Source organism: Salvelinus sp. IW2-2015, linkage group LG37 (assembly GCF_002910315.2).
Source record: "Salvelinus sp. IW2-2015 linkage group LG37, ASM291031v2, whole genome shotgun sequence".
Classification (NCBI taxonomy): Eukaryota; Metazoa; Chordata; class Actinopteri; order Salmoniformes; family Salmonidae; genus Salvelinus; species Salvelinus sp. IW2-2015.
In genome coordinates this window covers 2,797,161-2,819,174 of record NC_036876.1, presented here as the reverse complement: position 1 = coordinate 2,819,174, position 22,014 = coordinate 2,797,161, and the positions used below count along the sequence as shown (strand labels likewise).

Sequence of the window (22,014 nt, the reverse complement as noted above, 5' to 3'; positions counted from 1 at the left end):
TTATAAAATGTAATACGGCGATTGTGAAGAATCAGCATTCTGGTGTGGCAGCCCACCCAACCCCCTGACTTCCCCATTGGTGAAGCCTTCTAAAAAACGGAAGCAGGCGCTACCATTTTGAAACACGGCACTGCTTAGGTAAGTAAGATGGTAGATTTATGTACCTCTTTTATTCGATTTATTTACTAAAGATGAAAAATATAAGTAACGATTCGTAGAAATATTAGGTTMTATTCGTTGTCAGCGGAAGAACCAATGACACGAAACACGAAAGCGTATTGTCGTTCCATTGAAGACATTTTCGCTATCGCGCAATGTATCCGTTCCAGTGCGGAAAAATGCTGTGACTAACATTTCCAATGTAACATTGTTTTGTTATATGTCCACCATTCATCCGATACWGTTCGTATACTGTTTTTGTAGATTGGATTAATGATAACACAACAATGGCGTCGAAACCCCATTTCCAGCTACTTAGGCAAATCGTCTCACYTTTTCGCCGCGAGGTTTGTTCAGTTTCGGTCACACCAACCAAAACCTAAGCATCCTCTCCAGTCCACATGGGTAATTTTAAAGAAAACATATGTCGTCTATCAACTGTTTTCTCAGTCTTAGCAGCGAATTGGAAAGTCATGTAAACCCGAACCACGTGTTTGATACATATCTTTAACGTCGATCGGGAGATTCCCAYTGGCAGGGTTGCCAGGTGTAGCTAAAATTTGTAGCCCAGTGACCTCTGAAAACCCGCTCACAAGGCCTGAAAACTAGACCAAAATGTATTTCTGCTGCAAGGGACGAGTTGCAACATTTATCCCAAAACCCCTTTTCCATAACGTTATTGAGCGAATTAAGAAGGAATATCGACGTATTTTTTTACGACGTCGGCTAAGAAGCAAAATRCGGTTTTCCATCAAAATAATAAATATTGGCAGTTTAAGAATATGTCGCAAGAGAAAAAATAAATCACCCTTATTAAACTCTCCAGATWATTTTCCATAAATTGACGTTATTTAACTGGTTTTGACTGCTATGATTGAGCAATGTGTGGTATTTGCCCAATATACCACAGCTAAAGGCTGTTCTTAGGACATAGCTTTTAGCTGTGGTATATTGGGCAAATACCACAAACCCCTGAGGTGCCTTATTCCTATTATAAACTGGTTACCAACTTAGTTAGAACAGTAAAAAGTATGTTTTTGTCATTCCCCTGACACACATCTGATATACCATGGCTTTCAACCAATCAGCCTTCAGGGCTCAAACCAGCCAGTTTATAATTGTAAATAAATCCAGTTTGCAGCATGTGCATAACTATAGATAAATCAGACAGGAGAGTTTGAGTGATGAAAGTTGGACAGAGGATCTGGAAATCTCTGCAAGAAACACTTGGATGAATGAATTAAAAAATAATGTTATGTTATTTTCTGGCAATTGTGCCGTTATGTGCCAGATGTTAAGACTTCAAAACGTTATAAATGGCCTATTTGCAAGATTTACTTGTTATTTCATAGGCTACTGACTAAAATCAGGGGTTATATTGCAATTCAACTTTGCCATGGTTTGCTGAGCTAGATGCAGGTAGCCTATAGCCCCTGATATGCCAAAATCTAATTTCAGGTAAAAATCCACAATGAAACTGACATTAAATGTGGAGAATGATACATTTACAATAGAGCTGTGACCATGATCACAATTGATAACTTCCAATTTAATTAACTAAACATGACCATTAAAAATGGCATAATAACACAACGCTACAACAACAAACGGAATTCTAGGCAATMTATTACATCTGGTTGCCAGCTCCAGGTAGGCTACACAAGTGGCACAAATGTATTTGCAATGACTCCAGTGATATCGTCATTTCAATATATATTAATTATATTTTTATATATATACATTTTTATTTTTTCAAGTATTTTCTTAACCCTAGTTCTTGAACTGCATTGTTGGTTAAGGGCTTGTAAGTAAGCATTTCACGGTAAGGTCTACACCTGTTTTATTCGGAACATGTGACAAATACAATTTGATTTGAAATGGTAGGCTACAGTAGCCTGCAATGGCATATAAGTTAATAGCCTACTTGATGGCCAACAGATGCAAATGCAGCCAATCATTCTCCACAATTAATGGAATTTTCATTGTGGACTTTTTCCATAACACAAGCTACATAACCATTTCCACTCGCGCAGTCCTGCAGACCCTTGAACTGAGCATGCGTAAAACCCTTCGCTTGATACTGTTATCCATAAGAAAAGTCTACATCAGAATGCAGTTTACTTTAGGCCACCTCTGAGCGAATTTATCTAAAGAGCTCTGGTGCGCATTAGGTCGTTTTCCAATGCGTTGTATCAGTTCTAGCACGTTAATGTATTTTTTGGGGAAAAGGTTGTCTCCATAATGAGGATTCTAAATAGCCTWCCTACAACTGGTCAAAAGTTATCACGACGTGCGCGCGTGCTACTATGTCGCGGTGACTCAGCTGCCTCTGCTGCAGCACTTCTCTTCAACCAGCGATCTCAACGCACACACACCCCTCCAGCCCTCCACCATTCCACCATTCATTCACATACACAGTAACAGTCTGCTTACTGCCTGATAGTCAGCAGCAGCAGGTCACAGTGAAATATATATATCTTTTTAGAAATGCCATAGCGGCCGCGGTGCAATTTAGAAGTAGACCAAAAACCCGCCACCCGCGACCAATACATTTTCCCCGCAAATTGTTTTATTTTTATTGCAACAATAATAACAACATTACACATCAATACAGGGACATTCATGGGAATAAAATGAAATAATAAAACACCAGGCGACCGTAAAAAAATAATTCTGGACATTTTAGATGTGACAAGGCATTGAGACATTAACAGACATCCAGAGACATGACTTCTAATCATTTTTTCCTACTTTTTAAGTTTCACAAGTTTGAGGGATTTGTAAAATTGTAACAGTTCAATTAAAAAAATACAAAATAAGGAATTTTCCCGCCCTATTTACATTTTATGAATATAATATTTGGCCAAGAGAATAATACTGTTAATAAAATAGTTATAATCGGAATTACAAGGATAAGCATAAAGCCATTTAACGTCATCAAAGGTAATTTTGGAGATTTTATACACAGCCGTTCATGAATTTCAATCCATAGTTTACTAGAATGGCGGCATGAAACAAATACATGTTCTAAAGATTCTGAATCAGAGGAGCAAAAAACACAAGGTGTTTTGTCAAAATGTAACATTTTGTGCAATAAATAATTAACAGGGTAGATGGGAGAAAATATTTAAAATTAGTTTCTTTAAATGTTGGGATAACTGGACAATTAAGGTAAAAGGTTATGGCTTTTGACCATAGCAGGGGTTGGTCACTTCCATAGCAATATATTGAATTATAATCACAAAAAATTACTTAATTAACTGCAAATCGTATCCACTTATCATTGAATTTTTTATCCAAAAGGTTCAAGTCCTTAATTTGTAAACTTGGAAAAGTGGAAACAACCTCATAATGTAACAGTGTTCTTAATACGTCCAAATAAAGGAAGTGGAATTGCTTTGCAAACCTTAATATATTCTCTCTGAGTAATATTAACCTGAAATTTCCTAATGAACTCATCAAACGGCAGAAACTCCCCAATGTTGTCTAACAAATCACATACAAACTTAATACCCTTGTCAACCAAAGGCCTTTGAAAATGGATTTCCTATTCATTTTAATAGCGCTATATTCAAATCCCTGTTTTATTGGGGGGGAATTGTGCTTGAATATTCTTTTCCCCCAAAACATTTTTGCCCGATGTAACTTAGACAATTTCACAGGTAATTTTGGAYGGTCAAAATCACATTTATTTTGGAATTCAAGTTAGAGTGTATTAAACAGACTGTTAGGGATATGATACCACATAGAGGTAGGATTAGACAGACATKATTTCAACTGTTTAATTTAGGAAAAGGGCAGTATCATCTGCAAATTGACTGAAATGTATCTTAACCAAAAATACGGAAGTTTACAGACACTTAGGTTGGAGTCATTAAAACTCGTTTTTCAACCACTCCACAAATTTCTTGTTAACAAACTATAGTTTTGGCAAGTCGTTTAGGACATCGTTTAGGCAAGTCGTTTAATTTTTCCAACAATTGTTTACAGACAGATTATTTCACTTATAATTCACTGTATCACAATTCCAGTGGGTCAGAAGTTACACTAAGTTGACTGCCTTTAAACAGCTTGGAAAATTCCAAGCTTCTGCTAGGCTAATTGACATCATTTGAGTCAATTGGAGGTGGACCTGTGGATGTATTTCAAGGCCTACCTTCAAACTCAGTGCCTATTTTGCTTGACATTATGGGAGAATCTAAAGAAATCAGCCAAGACCTCAGAAAAGAAATTGTAGACCTCCACAAGTCTGGTTCACCCTTGGGAGCAATTTCCAAATGCCTGAAGGTACCACATTCATCTGTACAAACAATAGTACGCATGTATAAACACCATGGGACCACGCAGCCATCATACTGCTCAGGAAGGAGACGTGTTCTGTCTCCTAGAGATGAACATACTTTGGTGCGAAAAGTGCAAATGAATCCCAGAACAACAGCAAAGGACCTTGTGAAGATGCTGGAGGAAACAGGTACAAAAGTATCCATATCCACAGTAAAACGGGTCCTATATCAACATAACCTGAAAGGCCACTCAGCAAAGAAGAAGCCACTGCTCCTAAACCGCCATAAAAAAGACAGACTACGGTTTGCAATTGCACARGGGGACAAAGATCATACTTTTTGTAGAAATGTCCTCTGGTCTGACAGAACTGTTTGGCCATAATGACCATCGTTATGTTTGGAGGAAAAAGGGGGWGGCTTGCAAGCCGAAGAACACCATCCCAACCGTGAAGCACGGGGGTGGCAGCATCATGTTGTGGGGGTGCTTTGCTGCAGGAGGGACTGGTGCACTTCACAAAATAGATGGCATCATGAGGGAGGAAAATTATGTGGATATATTGAAGCAACATCTCAAGACATCAGTCAGGAAGTTAAAGCTTGGTCGCAAATGGGTCTTCCAAATGGACAATGACCCCAAGCATACTTCCAAAGTTGAGGCAAAATGGCTTAAGGACAACAAAGTCAAGGTATTGGAGTGGACATCACAAAGCCCTGACCTCAATCCTATAGAAAATTTGTGGGCTGAACTGAAAAAGCGTGTGTGCGAGCCAGGAGGCCTACAAACCTGACTCAGTTACACCAGCTCTGTCAGGAGGAATGGGCCAAAATTCACCCAACTTATTGTGGGAACCTTGTGGAAGGCTACCCGAAACATTTGACCCAAGTTAAACAATTTAAAGGCAATGCTACCAAATACTAATTGAGTGTATGTAAACTTCTGACCCATGTGATGAAAGAAATCAAAGCTGAAATAAATCATTCTCTCTACTATTATTCTGACATTTCACATTCTTAAAATAAAGTGGTGATCCTAACTGACCTAAGACAGTGAATTTTTACTAGGATTAAATGTCAGGAATTGTGAAAACCTGAGTTTAAATGTATTTGGCTAAGCTGTATGTAAACTTCTGARTTCAACTGTATATCATCAAGGTTTTTTTTCAGCCTATTGGCATAGACATGCGCTAGTAACTTATAGTCAGTTACCAACAACGTGAGAGAGTCCTTCTTTGGTTTGGGCATTAGAACTATTTGTCKCTGTCTCAAAGAAGGAGGTAAGATAGCATTGTCAATATCCTCTTTGTAGACCGAAAGCAATAACTGTCTAATATCAGGCCAAACATCTCGATAGAATTCAGCTGTCAGGACATTCGGTCCAGGAGATTTACCTGTAGGAATTAGTTTAATGGCTTGGTCTAACTCAGTAATATCTAAATCGGAATCACAGAGTTGCTTAATAACAGAGTTATTAACAGAATCAAAAAAGGAAATCCAAGTCGCCTTCCGAAAGATGAGATTAATACAGTGTACTGTCGAAAGAGTGTATTTCCTTATTAATCACTTCAAGATCATCAGATATAGTGTCGTTTTCATAAATGGATGAAATTATTTTCCTAGTTTGCCTACTTTTCTCCAAATTAAAGAAATAAGATGTGTTTTTTCCACCMTTCTCAATCCATTTGGCCTTTGAACGGATGAAGGCACCCTGTGCTATATCGTTGTATATGTTGTCCAGTTCATCGTTTTCAAAGTAGCCCAATTTACCGGAATTCATTCGTGAACATGGCAACACTGCCAATGGTTCAAGCATTTGTTGTTGTTGTTGCTTTGTCTCGTGCTGCGTCATTAGAAAAAAAATAGCTTTTCCCTCTCCAGTGATGCCTCAACTGAAGTCGGTTTAGTGATGTAAATATAAGCTTTTCGTTGGACGGTGAATACCATGTGTATATACGACTGATACAACTTCGAAAATTGATCTGATCTCAGCGGAAAGGCTGCTATGTATAGCATTGTCAGTATTCTATACATGTGCTTGGCACAGAAAAGTACATTTTTGTGCTTTTCGATTTACTGCTAGCATAGCAACTGGCCCTAAACTGTTGTGACAAACCTGCAGGGTAGCCTAGTGCTTCTTGACCTGTAAGAAGGAAGGTCAGAGGTCAACATGTTGCATGATAATAGAATAGGCTAGTAAGGCTACATAACCAAGTTTCTATGGTGTTCCATATAATTACATATTATAACTATATGGTGTCTTCAATGTTGTTATTCTGCATGGTGGTCAATTGTCAAATATTTTCTTGACACATACATCCTTTTCTCCTGTGGTCTCGTCATTCATTTTGTCAGCTCTTGCTTTCTCCCTTATAGGTGTCTCTTGGACTGTTTGGTTTTTGGTGTTTCCAGCATCGTGGACAAGTGCAAGTTCAGAATGTTTTGTCTTTTACAGTATGTTCACTTGTCTCTCTCTCTCCCTTGTTTTCCCCTGTCTGCCTGTATCTATCTGTCTGTGTCTGCCCGTATCTGTGCATGTCCCACCACAGCTCCACTATGGACAAGAGCAACACGGTGAAGCTCTTTGTGGGCAACCTGGCTCTAGACACCACCCAGGAGGAGCTTTCTGCCATCTTTGAGGCGTACGGCCAGGTGGTCAGCTGCAGCGTTCTCCGACAGTTCGCCTTCGTACACCTACAGGTAGGCTGTAGATATCCCATAGGGAGGACTAAGGTCTAAGTCCCAATTCTCTTCAGTTCTTCTAAAGTGTACACTTGCACACTCTTCGTCATGGATTTCACAATGATCTAAATGCCTTCCAGCCAATGTTTACACCAACCGATCCTATTCTTTTAAATCCCCGACGGCGAGTGCACTACAGAACTGTGTGTTTGTCAATTTTAAATGGTGATTGTTTTTGTGTGTACGTAGGCTACATTGAGTTGATATGGTACAAAATGTATTTCCTCATTGAGTTTTCCTCACGTTAAAGTTTCCTAATCTAAATGAATGTCTTATTATTTTTACATTTACTTTGTTTACTAATCAAATCTACTCCCAGGGTGAGGGTGCTGCGGAGCGGGCCATCAGGGAGCTGAACGGCAGGGAGTTCCGGGGGAGGAACCTGGTGGTAGAGGAGTCCCGGGGCAGACCTCTCCACTCCACCAAGGTGTTTGTGGGGAACCTGTCGGGCATGTGCACCACCGAGGACCTCCAGGAGCTCTTCCAGACCTTTGGTAAAGTGCTGGAGTGCGACAAAGTCAAAGGTGAGCCACGCCCCTCCTCATTGAGGGGTACTCCACGAGAAGGGAGTACCCCTACGGGGGTGTCTCAGGGGGATTTGGGATATGCAATGAACACATTTCCACTTCACACATGTATGTAATACACACTTGTACATGTGTTAAATAGGACAAATATAAGCACACACCAAATAGTAACGTTATTATAATGGTACTCATGAGGGTGAAGGGAGAGATTGCTCAGTATGGCGAAGGGTGAAGTTGACCCTAGATGTTGATCTTGGGTCAGTTTGCATTTCCCCCACTACTAGGGCTGCAGCTAGCCTAGTAGTCAGAGCGTTGGGCCAGTAACCGAAAGGTCGCTGGTTCGTATATACTCAAGCCGACAAGGTGAAGAGTCTGTGTCCTTGAGCAAGGCACTTAACACTAATTTGTCTGACCCTGTAAAACAACACATTTCACTCCACCAATCTGGTGAATGTGACAATAAAACATATATGTGTGTTTTAATGGTTAGGATTGGGGGAAGGGAAACTGATCCTAGATCTGTACCTAGAGGAAATCTCACTGCGGAGCTTACAGTACACTATGGCGTACCAGTGCTTGAAGTAGGCCGGCCGGTGTCGTCCAGTATGGAGTACAGACACCTAATTCTCTACCGCTGAAGTACTGCACCTCTTATAGAACAGGCTATTGGCTTTAATATATGACGGGTACCAGCACCCAAAATGAGTACCTTCACCTATTTCATTGCACTGCATACCGGTGATGGCTAGTTGAAAGTGTAAAGATCCAAGGTATTCTAAGTTGTTTGGGGCTTTTTCATTGTGCAACTTGACAATCAGGTAAGGTTTGTGTGTAGTTGTATAGAGCAGTAAGAAACGTGTGTGTATAGAGCGGTAAGGTGTGTGTGTGTGGCATGCCCGGTGTGGTTCTAACTGGTGTCCCTGTGCTCAATGACAGCCAGGCTCTCCTCTTCTGCAGGCTACGCCTTCGTGCACATGGAGAACAAGGAGGAGGCTCTTCAGGCCATCGAGGCCCTCCACGGCACCTCCTTCAAGGGACGCCCGCTCTCCGTGGAGCTCTCCAAGGTGCTGTAGCACGATGCACTGACATGGAATAGAATCCCTTGACTGGCACTCCCCCCACCCCCCCCATTCAAGTCAATTGGCCTTGTTAATGGAGGACCGGTGASCATTTTGAGTGTACCCATGAGGGTGTAGCCAAATTGCTGTGGTCTGAGGGGTGATGCCTGTTCTAGTGATTCTATTTCTGTGTACTACATTACCCATACTGCCCTGTCTTGTATATCCTTGTATATCCACTATGATGTTGAAGGCGTTCCTGAAGGTTTAGCATGGTCTACAACTGCAGTGGTTCTCAAACCTCTCCTCGCAGACCCCCAGCCATTACATGTATTTTAATTATTCCACAGCTAGGACACCTGATTCAACTTGTCAACTAATCATCAAGCCCTTGACTAGGTGAATCAGGTGAGTTAGTTTAGGACTACAACAAAATTGCGAAATGTCTGGGGGTCCCCGAGGTGAGGTTTGAGAACCCCTACAGTACCTATAATGCTCTGAGTTGTAGGCTAGATCCGGTTGTCTCTTACTAAAGACAGTTCCGGAAGCTCGCTAACAAATGGTGTCCGTCTCTGTGTCCATGCAGGTGCAGCCCTCCAAGCAGACCCCGACGGGGAAGATCCCCTGTGTGAGCTGTGGGAAGCAGGGCCACTACGCCGGGGAGTGCCCTGTAGGGAAGTCCTCTCTGGAACAGTACCAGAGCCAGGCAGCTGTGCTAGCTGCAGCCGCCGCCGCCGCAGCCGGCCTGCCCCTCCAGGTCCAGCAAAGCGTCCACAACTCTGTCTACAACACCTCGACCTTTGACCCCACCTACGCGGCGTTGACGGGTCTCACCACCGGCACGCGAGCGGAAGGCAACCCCGTCAACCAGGCGGTGTATGGTGCCCTGGCAACGCAGGTCTACGGCGCTAACGTGGCCAATCAGCTCTATGGGGTCCAGGCAGCCAATCAGGCGGCAGCGTTGACGCAGGCGGGCGCCACGCAGGTGTATGCCAGCTCCATGAACCCCAGCCACGCCGCTCTCTACGGTCAGCTCAGTCAGATTGCCGCCAGCCCCGCTGCAGCGTCCGCTGCCGCCGCCTACTCCACACCAGTTTACGCGCATGCCATGGCTAACCACCACCACCCGGGGGCCATCTACCTGGCAGCACCTGGCGTAGAGATGCCTGCGGCCGCCGCGGCAGTCAACCAGGCCTACGCCATGGCGCCGGCGCTCTATGGGGGTGCCCAGCATGCCTACGGCCACTTGGGGATGGGTGCCGCCATGAGCGCGTCGGCAGATCCTTCGGCGGCCATCTTTGAAGCAGCGAGGGTGCAGCACTACTTCGCCCAGGGACAGCAGGTTCTGGCTGAGCAGCAGAACGCGGCGGCAGTGGCGGCGGCACAAGCGGCAAAGTCTGGAGAGAGGGACCGGAGTCCACTGAGGCGCTCTGCGGGGTCCCTGCTGCCCGATCCCGTCATGAAGCCCTTCATGTACCAGAGAGCCCCCAAGCAGCGCCGGCCGCTGCTCCCCACCCCTGCCGGGCGAGCTGCAGAGGAAGCAGCGGAGGCTGCAGAGGACCCCATGGCTAGGTACTACCACTTCCTTCTCTTCTTATCCAACCCTCTGACCCTTCACGATTTAGTTAACTTTACACCTAATTACCAGTCGAGAAAGTCCACTAAGTCGAATTTTGACTTAGTCTCCCATTGACATCATCAGTGCTGGACTTAAGTAGAAGTTAGTATTCGCCCCAATGCTTTTAGGAGCCCTTAACCTTGATCTCTTTATTGAAGCCTCTTCTACCCTCCCCAATGCACTACATCCTTTCTCACTACATTACCCTGTCTCACTACAAACCTTCCTCAGTGTTCAGACTTCAGGAGTGGTAGTGAACATACTTATAGGAACTGAATTGCTCAGTACATTTTCCTTCATTTCCATCAAAGACTTGCTTGACCCCTTGTACATTTTCTGAAAACCTGTTTGTGTGAAAAGACTACAATTCCCTACTGGTAGATGATCTAAATGCTCTATCTGTCCCCCTCCCTTTCTCCCTCCCTTCCTCCCTCCGTGTGGATCTTAGAGAGCAGTGCCAACAGTACGCTGAATGCTACCACCAACAGTACCAGCAGCTCCAGCAGTTACAGTAATTAGGAGAATCCTAATTTCCAGTCAAAACTTCTTTAAGTCAAGAAAGTCCACTTTAAGTCGAATTTCGACTTAGTCTTCCATTTACATCAGTGCAAGGCTAAGTGAAACTTTGACTTCAGTGGAAGTTAGGGTTCGCCCCAATGGTTTTAGGAGCACTTAACCCGTATTGAATCCTCTCTGACCCTCCCCAATGCACTACACCCTCTCCTCCTTTTCACTACGTGACCCTCGGTCTGATGTTCAGACTTCAGGAGTGGTAGTGGACATACTTCCTGGAACTGAATTGCTCAAGACATTATCTTTCAATGCCATCAGAGACTCTTAACCCCATGTACATTTCCTGAAAGCCTGTTCGTTGTGTGCAAAGACTACAATTCCCCAGTAGAGGATCTAAAAACGCTCTTTCTGAAAGGCTGTTTGTGTAAAAAGATTACAGTTTCCTACTAGTCCAGTCCTTGGTGTTAAAAGACTACAATTCCTTACTGGTAGATGATCTAAATCACTCTATCTTTCCCCCTCCCTCTGTGTGTATCTTAGAGAGCAGTACCAACAGTATGCTGAGTACTACCACCAGCAGCACCAACAGCACCAGCAGCTCCAGCAGTTACAGTACGCTACCTACCCTACCTACCGCCCCCTGAAAAGACTCTGTACCCCCACTTGAAACCTTGTGTGTAAAAGACTAATATACAATCCCTGGTAGATAATCCAAAACCCTCTTGTCTGTCTGTTTCCCTACCCTCTTTTCTCTCGCTCTTAACTTCTCACTCGATTTCTCCTTCTCCCTCCCCCTTCCCTCTTTCTCATTCCCTCTCTCCCCCAGGTACTATGCGGAGTACTACCAGCAGTACCAGCAGTATCAGCAACTCCAGCAGTACCAGCAACTCCAACAGTACCAGCAACTCCAACAGCTCCAGTACGCCTACCCGCCTCCCAACCACCACGCCATAGCTGCCATCCCTGCCCACGCCATGGCGGGCCACGCCCACCACCACGGCCAACCGGCCCACGTCACGGCGCTGGACGCCGCCCTCAGGCCAGTGGTGCCCGCCTCCGCCGTGGCCGCCGCCATGGTGGCAGCGCCCAGAGTGTATGAGCCGCCGCTGCCGCCGCCACCGAACCGCAAGGAGGCCGTCCTCCGCCGAGCCCCCGAACTCTCCCTTCACACGCCTGAGCCCCCCTTCAGATAGTCACCTCCCTCGTACCCCTCTGTTTCCCCCCGCCTATCACTGTATACCACCCTCGTACCCCTCCTCACTCTCAGCGGCTGTGTGTGTCTGTGTATATCTGTGTGTGTGGGTATATTTGTGTGTACTGTGGCGGTGGGGATTTGTGTGTGAGTGTGTTTGGAGTTTAGGAGTTGTCCCTTGACTACAGTAAGAACCCAACCCCAACTTGGTCCTGGTACCACACTAACAGTGCAGTTAAAGAAGGGAAGACATTCTGTCATCTTACCACCACACAATGTTTAGCTATTGACTCTCAATTGTAGACAGGTGCCAGTAGCAGACAGTCAATTCCTTCAACATAGAGATGAGGTCAAAAATATCACAACCGATTCTTGTACTGTCTGCGCTGTGGTGTGTTGCGTAGCTCCAGGGTTGGAGGGGTCTGTGTGTCTTGTACCAGTCGGGACTGTGGTGCGTGTGTGTGTGTGTGTGTGTGGGAGAGTGATGTTGGCTTTCTGTTGTTACGATGTAATGCACACAGTCCCACGCGTGCTGCCGTGTTCCCTCATCAGCTCTCCCCTGGGAGATTGGAGGAACATAGGCACACTGTACTATATGAAACTACCCCCTACCTCTCCTACCCCCTCCCTCCTTCCCTCACACCGCTGTAACCACAGCACTGAAAGACACTGCTGCATTTCTGACCTTATTTACTCTGTCTATACCTTAGCCTGGGTAAACCAAATTAAATGCCGGGATCACCACTGAAACAATAGAGGGTTTAACATTCAGTCTATCTATACCTACCTCTGACAATGAGAGCACAGAGATTAGCTGGTTAGAATATGKATGGTCTGCCTTCTGTCCATACAGTTTATCAGTCAGTCAGTTGCAGGGTTGGGGTCCATTTCAATTAAATTCAGTGAATTTAAAATGGAATTGACCCCATCCCTGGTCAATAYTTTGGAGAAGAATGACACGTTTTAGGGACAACGTTTTCTATGTACTGTACTACTAGAGTCTTACTGCATCAGTGCATTTTGAGAGGCCTTTTAAAGTAGGAATTATTTTAGTTTCGTTTTTTTGTAATGTAAGTGGTTGTCGGGTCGATGAAYATTACATTCTAACCCCTCAGATCAAGTATGAATTATTTTATGGATTTTATAATTAAGTTCACTTTTTAGACTTGCTAGAGAATTTCAATGAGGTTAAAGGAAAACTCCACCCAAAACCTATATTTTGGTGTTTGTTTCATTAATCCATTGTTGACATAGTCCCAAAATGTTTTTGTCAAGTTTTCAACGATATGTAACTTTAAAAATACAGATCATCCCTGTATGATCCATTTTGCATCATATGATGTAGCGTTTTGAAAGTTACATATCTTTGCTGACAGTCCCAAAATGTTTTGCTTATGTCAACAATGCACTAATGAAACAAACACCAAAATATTGTTTTTGGGTGGAATTTTCCTTTAACATTGTGCCTAAGCTTTGTCTGAACTGCATATAGTGGAGGGAATATCTCCTTTTTGAAGTGCTTTTGTTCTTACACGTCAGTCTTTTTAATCTGCGATGGAGGGAAAAGGGTTCGGATAATGTGACGTGATGATTTTTTTGTGGTGCGGTAAAGTTCACACCGATGATATGACGATGAGAGATGGAGCAGTATCTTTCAGTCGCCCTGTTCCGACGTATCCTTGCACCCCGCTGTAAGACGACTCACTACCCCCGTACCCCGCTGTGTCCTTCCTCTTCTCCCTGTGATTTTAGTGATGTAGTATTTTATCTTGCATATAATCTCTCTGTCTCTCACACACACACACAGTTTCATCTGTGGGATCTCGACGATCAGGGAAAAAAACACCCTTTCTTGTTATGCTTGTTGCTTGCCTTGTTTCTGACCGTGTTTTTAGAACTATTTAAAATATTTCTTTTTTTTTAACAAAAAGAAAAAAGGCATGCTTTTTAATATGTATACTACACATACCCACCATTTAAAAATAAAGAATGTTTCTGACTACWGTGAGGAAAAGAAAAAACTGCGTTTCGGATGTATTTCCCCGTTCTTGTTTTTACGTTTTTTTTCGTCTTTCTTACTCCTTCCCGTCTCTCCTTCCTTGTTGTAATGACCAGACCCATATGACTGGGGACCAGGGTGGCAGAGAAAAGGAGGAGTAGCGTCTGTGTGTGCGCCCCCCCTAGTCTGCCTCGTGGATGGGGTAAGTCTGGTCTGGGGTCAGCGCTCCTCTCTCCAGCCTCACCCAAACTCTAGGCCTATAGCACAGTCAGACAGACCCTGGGTGCGTGCCAATAACATTTATTTTCTCCTCAACTGTACACTTGTTCACTTCCCTTTACTGTTGCGAGAGGAAATGCCTGAAATGAGGTTGTTTTTATTCTGCCAACTCCTAGGCCAGGTGTATTCCCTACGAGGTCCGGATCCTGCTGGTGTTCTGTTCTACCTGATCATTAATTGCACCCACCTGGTGTCCCAGGTCTAAATCAGGCTTTGACGTTCAGAGTTGAGTTTGAGGGTTCTAGGCCATGCCTCTGCTAATCCTATGTTTTTAAGATATGTGGGAAGTTGTGAACAAGTGTATACTTCAGGAGGAAAGAGATGACTGGGACATAACCCCTCGCTGGTACATCAACAAGGCATCTACTGTGTTACCATGCTGTTACCATGCGCTCATGTCTGAAAACCGCTTCCGTTACCTCTGATCTTTTTGAGTTCCGCTTTGTGCCAAACTAGTGTCGATTTCATGCCATTTTAATTGCAGATTCAATGTTGAGTAGAGTGGAGCGCATTACTTGCTTGCAGATGACTCCTTGTTTTAACAATGGGTGGACAAACACACACATCAGAGACCTGGGGAGAGGCACACAGATAGAATGACTGTGGGCGGGGTGCTATGTGTCTGCTCCTACCCAACAACCTCACCACCAACACCATGTGTCTGCTCCTACCCAACAACCTCACCACCAACACCATGTGTCTGTCTCTGCTGTGTTAGATGTGCATGTCACTCTGCTCTCTGTCCAAAGCCCCATACATACTGACCTACTATTCCAACTGAAATAGGTACCGGCCGCCCAGACACCACCCAGCAGGTGTGAGYTGAGAGGGGGAAGACAATAAACGTCGCGCAGGCAAATGGGAAGTGGGAACTCAATCTTCTCCACCAAGGTAATGAAACAGCACTGTCCCCCTCTCTGACTGTGCCTTGACCGAAACACCCCTCCCCCCCTCCTCGTCCGCCATCACCACCCCCACCCCCCCTCCGTAGCTCCCCCTCTCACCTGCGTTGATATTGCCCGGGGGGCTTCTTTTGGGGGTCACTGCTCACGCTGTGATGTCTTCTACCAGACTTCCAGTGACTTGTCCTGTCTCTCACCATGCAGCACCTACAGTGACTGGGCTGTCAGTCTCTCTGTCGTGCTGATGTGTGTCTGAGAGAGACTATGTGTGTGTGACTGACTGACTACATGTTTGAGAGCCAGAGACCGTGTAGGTGAAAGAGTGAGTGAGTGTGTCACTGACTCTACGTGTCTGAGAGAGTGTGTGTGTGTGTGTGTGTGTGTGTAATGTCGTTGGTGTTTTGAGGCTTGGTACATGTGGATCCCCCGCCCCCGCTAGTGACTCCTACACCGCCGTATTCGCCGCCCCTCCCCCCAACCCATCCCCCTCTGCGCCTGTCCGCCGTACACAGCTTGCTGCCGCCGCCGCCTGCCGCCATCTTGGATCTAGGCTGGGCTCTGTGGATCAGCAGCTCCCGACTGGCCACACCCACCCCTGGCTATGGCTGTAACCATAGAGACCTATTGAATGACAATGGACACCGTGTATGGTGGCCTAGTGGGGTCACACGGCTGGACAGAGTATAAACTCATCAGAGACTTTGTAGGGCGAGAGTTTTTTTGCTTTGCTAAAACTGTGATGCTGGGTTTGCCATGGCTGTGTATGGGAGTTTAATCACTATTCACCACCTCCTTGCAGTTGAATGACTCAAGTCAAACTTATCTAATTAAATCCGATAACCTGACCTTGCTCTGGAGGATAACATTTGGAATAGGTTTTTTAACAGCGAGTTCCCTATGGCCCTCTCGCCCTATCAAAAACGTCCTATAAGACAGACCGGCCCAGTAAGGGACCAACTACCTGCAGATTCACTGTAATCTCAGGACTCCTATAGGACTTCTTTGGTATGGGGACTATCTCTCTCCTCGAGGTAGCTGCTGTCCCTACACCAACCTGCTGTATCTGTGGGTTGCAATGTGTATATCTGAATCTCCTCCTTCTGTTGAGATGATTGAATACACACACCCACTCATCTGAGTTGTCCGACATGTGGTCTGAACAGCTGAGTAGTGCGTTGCCGGTGGGGGGCAGAGACGAGACGGGGAGAGGGTTTGTTCTCCACCTCTGTCTTATGAATGAAGGAAAGGATAGATGGATGGAAGGAAATGATAGATGGATGGAATGAAGGTGAGTTGGTAATGTAGGGATCTCCAGCTCTGATCCATCCCTGTTCCCTAACTCTTCTATCCTGACCATGGGGGGCCCTACACGAAAGTCATAAACACTGGTTCTGCACAAAATAAACTGAGTAGTCTACCACTGCACTAGGTGGTTTTTGATGCGTTTTGGCCAATATCCCTCTTAAAAAACTTTAATGTTATGCCTGTGTTCGTTTCCCAAAAGAACTTGAAAGCCCATTTTAATACATTTGATATGAGGGTAATCGATACAAATCTCCCCTTAAGGTTCACCAAAATAGAACTGATTCTTCAATCTCCATGATCAGGATGTGATGCTCTTTCCCACACAGTCCCCTCTCACTCTGACCTGGATCTGTGGAGTCTGACTCTCTCTGGTGTTTGAGTAAATGTAGCCAGCCATGAAGTTCTCCTGGTCTGCTCCCTATTGGCTCACACTGACTGACAACCTCATGGCTGCTCCCTCTCTCTTCACAGCACAGGACAGGGAAGCCATCAATGCTGCCTTACACATAGAAGCTCAACTCCGATGCTCACCCCGTTCCCTGAAGTGTGCACTTGTTCACTCCCCCTTAAGGATGTGAGGGGGGGGGAGCATTCGATTGTTGTAGACAAAGTATACCATGTCTCCAATACCAATCCCATGGTTTTAAATCCTCACGGAGTGAATGAGTGCACATTTGAAAGAGAGGGGACAGAATTGTAATTGGGCCACAGTTTTGCGCCCTGGGTCGACACCAAGTCTACTGTCGGTCACACTTAATAACGTTGTTGCCCAAATGCTACCTAGTCACATCAAATATTACATTCTCACAAGCAAGAACTTACTTGTAACTACGCTGTAACTAAGTTGACTTTATTGAGAATCTGGGCCCAGTCAAGTGTAGTTACAGTGTAATGGTGTGTGATTACATTTGGTTAGGGAAGAAGCTATATATAGACTTACTACAGTATAAAGGCAGCTTGATGTAGTGCTAGCTCTTATTGTTATCTAATACCTATGATCTTACTCTGGGGGATTTCATTTCTCTTGGTGTTGGAGGAGACATTTTTAGGGAGAAAGAGCATCTTTGTACACCAAACTGGATTGCTGTGGTGATGTTTTGCAATGGATCGATGTTGAGTCATTTGTTACTTTAAGCACATATATAGGAAAAACTTAAACAAAGGATCAGCATGCTTGACGGAGATGAAGGGGGACATTTCCTCGGTGTGAAATTGTTCACATCTGTTAAAAGAAAACCCTAAAACTCATTATAATCTGGCAGTGTGATTTTAATTTGACATTTTTTCTTCAATGTGCATTATAAAAAAGTGCATAAACTAGTTTACTATACTAAGCAAGGCATGAACAGTGGCCTTTTTATAACGCACATTGCTGAATAAGTGTCCAATTAAATCACACTGCCAGATGATGAGTTTTAAAGTATTTTGCACCATGAAAATGTTGCCCAAAATGTATTATGACTAATGAATAACCCAATTTACTATAATGTATACTTCCTTTCTCCTTGCATTGCTTATGTCTTGAGGCACTGTACCGTCTGCATGGCATTCCCAAATAAATGAGTATTGAAATAAACGTCATGTTTTATTCTCTCTTTAATCACAATAAGGCTAATTTTAAAAGCTTTTAGCAAAAAACTTGTAGCCACTTTTTTAATAAGCAGTTATATGTGCCATTTAATTATATTTTTGTTATAAAATATTTGAGATATATGTTATACTGTAGGCCTAAATCACTTTGTTTGAATGTATTATGCTGTTTAGCCTTCTGACATTCATATGGAATGTATACATGGAAAATACATAGCACGGCTGGGGGTCCCCGAGGACCGGTTTGAAAATGGATGGAATAAGCCTATCCCAGTCAATTTGCTCGATTGAAAATGATATCTTTCTACATCTTAAGATACACTGTATGTGTATGATTTATAATGACACATCTGTATCTTCAGCACAAGATGTAGCTGTACAGACATTTAAGTTATCTGAGGTCTGTATTTAGTTCCAAACTCCCTCTGGAAGCAACGTCAGCACAAGAACTGTTCGTCGGGACCTTCTTGAAAGGGGTTTCCATGGCCGAGCAGCCGCACACAAGCCTAAGATCACCATGCACAATGTCAAGCATCAGCTGGAGTGGTGTAAAGCTCACCCCTGTTGGACTCTGGAGCAGTGGAAACGTGTTCTCTGGAGTGATGAATCACGCTTCACCATCTAGCAGTTTCATGGACAAATCTGTGTTTTTGGTCAGATGCCAGGTGAACGCTACCTGCCCAAATGCATAGTGCCAACTGTAAAGTTTGGTGGAGGATGAATAATGGTCTGGTGCTATTTTTCATGTTTCGGGCTAGGCCCCTTAGTTCCAGTGAAGGGAAATGTTAACACTACACTCAACATACAATGACATTCTAGACAATTCTGTGCTTCCAACTTTGTGGCAACAGTTTGGGGAAGGCCCTTTCCTGTTTCAGCATGACAATGCCCCAGTGCACAAAGCGAGGTCCATACAGAAATGGTTTGTTGAGATCGGTTTGGAAGAACTTGACTGGCCTGCACAGAGCCCTGACCTCAACCCCATCGAACACCTTTGGGATGAATTAGAACGCAGACTGCGAGCCAGGCCAAATCACCCAACATCAATGCCCGACCTCACTAATGCTCTTGTGGCTGAATGGAAGCAAGTTCAGCAGCAATGTTCCAATATTTAGTGGAAAGCCTTCCCAGAAGAGTAGAGGCTGTTATAGCAGCAAAGGGGGGACAAACTCCATATTAATGCCCATGATTTTAGAATTAGACTTTCAAGGAGCAGGTGTCCACATACTTCTGATCATGTAGTGTATGTTGATGTTGGGGTGGTGCTGGAGATGATGAATATGAGGTTGAAAAGTGGTGTTATTGCCCTTTAAGGTTAGGGTAAGGGTAGAGGTTAAGCTTAGGGTGTAGGGGACAGATGTACCAAGGATCCCGGATAGTGCTGCCTACCAGAGGCAACAGGTGCACTTCACAAGCTTTTGCTTATAAATTATCTCAGTAAGCGGTGCGATTGACGTCTCCATCCCGCTCAGTCCTCCCTGCCCCAGGATAGGTCAACTCCCCAACCACAACCCCGCCCATTGCACCTTTTTAGGGTGAATCCGATACCTGTGCACCCGGTGTCTCACTTTTTGGGGTGCAATCACGTGTGCTACTTTTGGAAAGAAGCACCCGCCAAGCAGAGCTTCTGGTAGTGGGAGCTGCACCTCCGCCGCAGTCTGTACTCTGCCTCCGCCTCTCTTCTTTCTCCTGACCAGCACACCTGACAGACAGCGAGTCTTCAAGCCCAAGGAGGGTTCCTTCTCGTTTCTTTTCTACATAATCAGAGGGGGGTACTAGAAACCCCAACAAGGCGTGATGATGGCTGTCGAAACCCAAGCGCAATACAGCACCTCTTATATGATGAACGAGGAACACCAGTACATGACGCCAGAGGATGAGTGGGACAGGGACCTACTGCTGGACCCCGCCTGGGAGAAACAGCAGCGAAAGGTAGGCCACGTTTGGGATCGGGCGGTGGGTGAGTGAAGTCACTGTGGCGGTTGAGTGTTGGCTGGAGCGGCCGTTGTGCGTTACGGGCGCTTGTGTGTTTGGCTTGAGTCCAGCCCACTCGTTGCGCGTGTTTTATGAGTTCAACAAGTACCCACGGGTAGAACCAAATGGATGTCACGTAGGCTACTAAAGCCCTTTAAAAGTGATTAAAGTTGTCAAATGAAACAGCATAAGCGACCGAGAGAAAGAGTGGGTGGTTGCGTCTTGGCTGCTGAGCTAAGGATTTGGCGCACGGACCTGCCCCCTCAGTTCTGGAAGKTATGAGCAGAGCGGTTAGATATTTGTTGTCTTTCACTTATTTACCTGCCAGAGGCACTTATATATATCCACCCCCCACATATTRAAGCTAACCAATGCAACAAATAGGGACTTTTACGCACGACATTTCCAACAGGTCACCATGCACTATAGGCACAACTTGACCAATTACAGAAATCCTAAGCTATGTTTCTGCCTACCAGTCAATAGTTATGCCTACACAATAAAAGCAGGCCTATGCACATAGAGAAATACGTTGATATATTAGAAACGGAATGCTAGTTACTCTATCTCTCAAAACTACAAGTTGTCACTCGGAGGGAGAGTGTCCATTATTATTTTGTGCTTGAGGAAGTGTCTTGTAGCCTAGAGTAGAGAGTTGTGAAGGGACCTTGGCCCACCCGTTGTCTTAGCGATCAGTTGGCCTTGCCCTAGCCCTACTCGCTGAAGGGGTTGACAGGTGCGTTTAATGAGCTCTAGCTGTCAAACCTAAAAGTCAAATGGGCTGATGTGACAGTTAGCGATGACGTCTGCCTCGCCTGCATGTGCTCTATGATCTGGCCTAAACTTGGATGGGGACAACCATACTACAATAGGGAATTCATTGAGCATATGACCAAACTTCTACTGGCCATACATGACCGTTCGTCAGCTAAGCGGTCATAGGTTTACATTTCTATATTTGGGCACCCATAACTTTGGCCTGTGGTTAGGCCTATGTATACTTAATTACCATTAATTTACCAGAACAAAAAAATCGCTGTGTATATGCATACAAGCATTCATTAGGAAATGTATGGAGACATATGAGGTCTTGTGTCCATAGAAGTCAGTCATTCTATATTCTATTTCTTAGTTTGAGTCTATGGAACTCCCTTGTCTCACTATGATGGGACAGTTTCCTTCACACAGTGACTGTACAGGAGCTCACAGGGCCTTAAGGGTGAGAGACGTCAACAGATGGCCACTCAGGAGGAGTGGAGGAATGGAGGAGAGGAGAGACAGGGCTCATATAGAAGTACACCAACGGTTCGTTTCAGACCCACGAATAAACATGTCCTAAAAATACTCCTGAACACTTTCTGTTCCTCCCCCATCTCTCGCTCTCTTTTCTACTCCCTTCTCACTCTCCCCTTCTTTCTATCTCTCTCCCTCTTCTATCTCCTGGCCAGTTCCCTCTCCAACAGTCTTTCTCACACCTTCTCTGTTTCTCAACAAGTTGTTGTGTTAGCTGTTTATCTTCATAGAGCGTAAGTCGATATGCCTGTCAGCCGCACACACACAGACACACTCACCCCGCTTACCCCCCCCCCCCCCTCCCCCACACACACTTTAAGGAACAGCTCAAGAAGCTGATATCATAAATATAGAAAGCTGCATCATTCCGTGGTGAAATGGATCTGAAAGAGGCTCTGGGCACCTGTTCTAACCCCATGCTCCAGATTTCAGTGGAAAAACCCTTGGCTGCAGGCAGGCTCAGTAATAAAGTGTTTGTCAACACACTGTGACTCTGTTGAATATGATACGGTTTCAGAAATGGACGACACACTCATTTTAGTTTATTGCCACTGCCAGTGACTTGTACATTTTGACTTTGGGTGTA

The 22,014-nt window shown here is 44.7% G+C and overlaps 1 protein-coding gene across 4 annotated transcripts; it reads left to right on the top strand.

Annotated features, from left to right (window-relative positions):
• The first annotated feature begins 32 nt into the window (after positions 1-32).
• Positions 33-18,147, top strand: rbm14b (RNA binding motif protein 14b). Of its 4 annotated transcripts, XR_002876802.2 has the most exons (9): positions 33-138; positions 6,986-7,136; positions 7,498-7,702; positions 8,642-8,769; positions 9,350-10,335; positions 10,830-10,892; positions 11,435-11,506; positions 11,721-14,287; positions 15,151-18,147. XR_002876802.2 is itself a non-coding variant. In XM_023982242.2 (8 exons), the coding sequence occupies exons 2-8, from the start codon at positions 6,993-6,995 to the stop codon at positions 12,085-12,087; spliced, it is 1,944 nt and encodes a 647-aa protein (XP_023838010.1). In that variant the 5' UTR covers positions 33-138; positions 6,986-6,992; the 3' UTR covers positions 12,088-18,147. The 4 variants fall into 4 exon arrangements, 3 of the variants coding, with proteins under 3 accessions (XP_023838010.1, XP_023838009.1, XP_023838011.1); XM_023982242.2 differs by having other exon boundaries at positions 8,663-8,769; positions 11,721-18,147; XM_023982241.2 differs by having other exon boundaries at positions 11,721-18,147.
• The last annotated feature ends 3,867 nt before the right edge of the window (positions 18,148-22,014 follow it).